General features: G+C 52.6%; 1 protein-coding gene across 6 annotated transcripts in view; it reads right to left on the minus strand.

Annotated features, from left to right (window-relative positions):
• Positions 1-1,459: 1,459 nt before the first annotated feature.
• PHACTR1 (phosphatase and actin regulator 1) overlaps positions 1,460-5,028 on the minus strand; it is a 458,880-nt gene continuing 455,311 nt past the window's right edge. For 5 of the 6 annotated variants that reach the window (XM_081827667.1, XM_081827670.1, XM_081827669.1 and 2 more), the window contains exons 8-9: positions 4,558-4,802; positions 1,461-2,460 (exon numbers count right to left, since the gene is read on the minus strand). In XM_081827667.1, coding sequence (XP_081683793.1) covers positions 2,300-2,460; positions 4,558-4,802 — 406 coding nt within the window. In that variant the 3' untranslated portion in view covers positions 1,461-2,299. Of the gene's footprint in view, positions 2,461-4,557; positions 4,803-5,028 lie in introns of all 6 variants that reach the window. The other variant, XM_081827671.1, reaches the window with a different exon arrangement.

Consider the following 5,028-nt stretch of genomic DNA (forward strand, 5'->3'; position numbering starts at 1 on the left):
ACACAGGCCAGCTCAACGCCTTGAATCCTTCCAACATGACCGTCCCGACTCCCCTCTTTCTCCCCCAGGCCACGACCAGGGTGAGAGAGAGCTGGGAACGGTAACCTTCAGCGGGTGTTAGGAATTCCAAGCAGAGTTAAGTGTCCTTAGAGGAGGAAGGGTTGCGATGAGGCTTCAGTTGAGGAGAGCTTCCTCTAGCACGTGAATGGTCTGTGTCTCTTCCCACCTGTGGTCTCGTCCCCACCACCGCCAGCCTGTCATGGGGGCGGTACTGGAACGTGGGTTCAGGCGTGAGAAGCTGGGCACCGTCTCCCTTTCAGGAGTCTGTTCTGGGACATCAATGGCCCGTTTTGTCAGTTACCTCCAGGTAGAACCGCTCTACAACAGATAAGCAGAGAGCCCAGTGCAGGTCTGCTTTCTACATGTCCTGTCTTTCTCTCTCTCTCCCCACGGACGATGCCACCCTGGGGCTGCAGATGGGCTGGCATCTCCCTCACCTTACTCCCCACAGAGAATTCTTCCATTTTGCCCTCACACACCTGGAGCTCTGCTTGTTCTGTAGCAAAGCTGGGAAAGCAGGAATGAAGGGGAGAGAACCATGATAAAGGGTGCCCACTCTCAGGGTGGGGGGAGCTGCATTTGAAAAGATGGGCTTGGGTCAAGGAACTGCTCCTTTTTTTCCCCAGTCCCCTAAAAGACAGCCCTTTTTGTATTAGGTATAAAACTAAACAAGCAGGTTCAGGAAGCTGCCCAAAGCTATATCCACCCATCCCATGCCCAGAAAGAAGATCTGGTTATATCCTGGGAGAGGAGTATCACTGTCTCCAAGAGGGATGATAACAGGGATGAGGCTCTGAGTAGTCACTGAAGGAAGAGGATGGGACCGGGGGGGAAGAGTTGCATGGACAGAGATTTTTGTTCCATAGAAGGAAGGATGTGTAACAATCCAACAATGGGGCAGGCTCCCCAGGACGCGGTAAGTAGCTGTCACCACAGTATGAAGAGCGATCTGGATCACTACAGTGCGGACATGTTACCACATTCAATGAGCGTGTGAGAGTGTGTGTGCACATGCAGGTGGTTAGATTATCTCCATTCTAAGGCTCTGAAGTCTGAGTGACACAACCAAATCATCCATCTGTGCTGAACAATTTACGCAGCCTGGTACCATTAAAACAGCATCCTCCAGGACGGAACCAAGTTAACCGTGAGACAGAAAGGGGCCCTTAGGTGAGGAGGAACTAAGTCAGGCGGGAGGGGAGAACACCAGTACTCTGCTGGATGAAGTCTACACCTCTGGAAGCTCTCTAGGCACCACGTTCCTCACCTGCACCTGTGAAGATAATGAAAGCTACTGGACGGGGTTGCTGGGAGGGTACCAGAGTGTTCACCATGGGCCAGGAACGGGTTTAAATGCTTTACTTATGTTTTGGAATCCTACAAACGCGGAAACATAGGCAGACAGAACAAGTGACTTACTCGAGGCTGTCCCGCTGGGAAGAGGCAGAGGGCAGCTCAGAGCCTTGCCACAATGCCTGGTACAAAGGAAGGGCTCCCTGCAACAGCGGTTAGAATGGGGGGCGGGGTGGGCGTAATACACTTGGTCAAGAGGGGGCGCTCTGGAGCCATTCTGCGCAGCATGCTGCAGGTAGCTACAGGTTTCGGCGTCCGCTGTCCTCCTCTGTGAAATGGGCACACATTTCACAGGGAGGCTCAAAGAGGAAATGATTTAATACACGTAAAATGTTTAGAAGAATGGCAGGCAATAAGCGCCCCGCGAACGTCAGCTAATACCACATACATGTGCCCCAGATTCTAAACATGGTATGTAGGGGTTTAATATATTAATATAACACAGTGCCACAAGCATGTCCATACTATTTATACACAGACGCAACCACTCAGGAAGGCTCACAAGCTAGTGACGAGGCATGATCCACCCCTGGCCTCATCCAGTTGCGCAGAACGGCAGAAAATGTGCTTATCTGATGGCACTGAGCTTCACCAAACCCAACGCCAGTGGACGCAGGTTGTCCTAGCTATTGGACGGTGGTGGTTTTTCTAAGGCGGTTATTCTCCCTGGAAATCTGCCCTTCAGCTTCTCCCTGAGCCTTTATTCAGGTAAAAGTTCCAACATGTGGCTGAGTGAATGGGAAGGGACCATAACAGCAAAGCTGGGGAAGACTAGAATGCTTCCCACGGACTTTCCCCGCAGGAAGCTCTTCCAGAGACACCCGGGACGGATTGGGGATGGAGACCGCATTCTACTAGAGTCTGAAGAATGGCCCGTCGGGCTGTCCTACCTGGTGAGCTTGGTGCCGATCTGCTGCCTCAGCTCCAGTCTCTCTTCATCCGTCTGCCTGGGAAGGATGTTCTTTTCTTCGAGCTCCCGCTTGGAGGGCCTGTTGCTGAGTTTGATGGCTAAGGAGTCCTTCCTGCACACCTTCATGGCCAGGGAGGCTGCGGGAGGGAGAAACAAGTCCTTAACGCTGCCCCCCAGCTGCCCGGGGCTCCACGCGGCCAGGGGTGGGCCACGAGGTGAAAGGCAGGCAGACAGACACAGTGGGCTTAACCCCTGGGGCTGGCTAAGGCCTTACTCAGAGCGTTCATTGATAGAGTTTCTGCGACCAACATGTTCTCTATACCTAGCGCTGTCTTGTGCATGTGAGGGGCACGCAGGGAGACTGTGATTGGATCTCTGCTCCCCAGGAACCCCAGCAGGCAGACAACATCACAAAGGAGGGCCGGCCAGGCTGTGGAGCGCGACAAAACGCAAGGCACAGAGTGGCCAGAGGCCTCGGGGAGCTACGGGGAGCTTCAAAGAGGAGGAGGGGTTGGTGCCCACGGGACAGGTGTCACCCGAAACAGGTAGCGGCTGGAGGCCATCTGCAGGGGGGAAGCTCAGAGAGGACGGGTGAGCCAGGCGATCACAGGAGACGAGAGACCAGCTGGAGTAGAACCGGGGGCGTGCGAAGGGAAGTATAGTTGGGCAAAGTGGGGTGTGTTTGGGGCTGGAGTGGAAGCGAGGTCACTGAAACAGGCAACATTCTGGGATTGAGTAGAGGGCAGGGCTTCCTAGAATAAGCCTACGGTTCTCAACCGGGGGTACTTTTGCACCTCCTGTCCCCCACCAAGGACACACTTGGCAAAGTCCAGAGACGCCTTTTGCTTGTCAAAACTGGGGGGCGGCAGGGGGAGAAGGGTGTTCCTGGCATCTGGTGGGCAGAGGCCAGGGGTGCTGCTGAGTATCCTGTAATGCACAGGGCAGCCCCCACAACGAAGAATTCTCTGCCCTGAATGTCAGTGGTGCCAAGGCTGGGAAACGCCTCAATTCTCAGGGGAGGAAATGGGGAGCAGAAGCTGGGCGCTGCTCCCACTCATGGGTCCCTTGGGCTTTGGTGGCCCCTCTGTGGTTCTCTCTCTCCTGGACATTATTTTGATCATCTCTTGGCTCGCTCGCCAGGCCTCTTCCCAGCTCTCCAGTTTAGCTGCCTGAAGCCTGGTGCATGTGAAATGGGGGAGAGACTGGGAAGCAGCACATGGTGGGGGGGATTCCTTTGGATTTTATTTAGTAGTGCTGGTCTTCTTTCTTCCTCCACTGGTTTTAGAACAAGGGCCTTGGGAGGAGACCTGGCCGGCTTCAAGTCCCCGTGCTCTTAGATGGGAGGCTCTGGGCGAGCCCCGCCCCTCTCCACATTTTCCCTTATTTGCAAAACGGGGCCAGAGCATCCACGTCAGCGGGTGTTTTAAGATGCACGGAACAGAATAAAATCTTAGCACATTGTCAGGCACACAGTATATATTCAGTAGAAGGTTGCTATTATGTAAATTCATTAAAAAGTTGACCAAATAGGGGCGCTTGTGGGGCTCAGTCAGTTAAGCGTCCGACTCTTGGTTTCGGCTCAGGTCATGATCTCAGGGTCGTGGGATCGAGTCCCACGTCGGGCTCCAAGCTCAGCATGGAGTCTGTTTAAGACGCTCTTGCCCTCTGCTGCTCCCCCACTCACACACACTCTCTGAATAAATAAATAAAATCTTAAAATAGTTGACCAAATAATCAGCCTGTACTCACTTAACTGAAATTTACTATTTATGGCCAGAACACCAGATTCTGAACTTTGCTTTTTCATTGCTTCTTGCACACGTAAAGGCCTTAAGTAAGAAATTTAAATTCAAGCCTTCTAGAGTTGTAGAGGTGGGCTTAAAAATGAATTTGTTGCATACACAATGGCTAGTATTTCTGAGCATTCTGTGGACTGAAATGGAATTTTAGGGTCCCCCCTCTCTTTTTTTTTTGAGGAAGGGGGTTGGATCCAAGGACAGTAATCAAAGACAGAAAAATCCATCTAAGAGATGAGAAATGGAGGCATGATGTTGCAATTTTTGGAGCTATGAGGGTGTCTGGAGGACATTTACCCTTTTATCTTGCTAACTGAGCTGCCCTGTGACCCCGGGCCAGTGGACACCTGCACCCGGATTGCAGCCAGAGTGGGGGGCAGCTGGGGCAGCCCTCCTACCCCCCGAGCCCCACCCTCAGCGACACCCCGCGATACACACTGGTGTATAGTGCGCTGTCATCGTCTTCGTCCTCCTCTTCCTCCTCCTCTCTCGTGTACAGGCAAGAAGAGTCTTCGTAGTCTGACTCGTGAGGCACATTTTCTTTATTGTCATCACATTCAATCACAACAGTTGGCACTTGTCTTATTTCCGGAAGGCCCAGAGGTCCCGCTTTGGTGACACCGTCACCGGAGTGCAAACCAGAGCTGTGGTAAGAAGTGGAACAGGGGACCCGCTGCTCAGAGCTGTTGGAAGAAGGAGAGGAGAGAGGACGTTAATTCCGGCCAACACGTCACATAAATGCATCAGCATCTTTTTAAGACTCATCTGTCCCATCCTAGGAGACAAAGGGTCTACCGGGCTATTCATGTCTCCTTTCTTACCTTACAGCAAAACATTTTAGGGCAACAGAGTTTCCTGAGGGATGGATGGGGGTAAGGTTTACACATCCAGGTGGACATACTCAATGCC

This window comes from Leptonychotes weddellii, chromosome 8 (assembly GCF_054177405.1).
Source record: "Leptonychotes weddellii isolate Sample4059 chromosome 8, ASM5417740v2, whole genome shotgun sequence".
Taxonomy (NCBI): domain Eukaryota; kingdom Metazoa; phylum Chordata; class Mammalia; order Carnivora; family Phocidae; genus Leptonychotes; species Leptonychotes weddellii.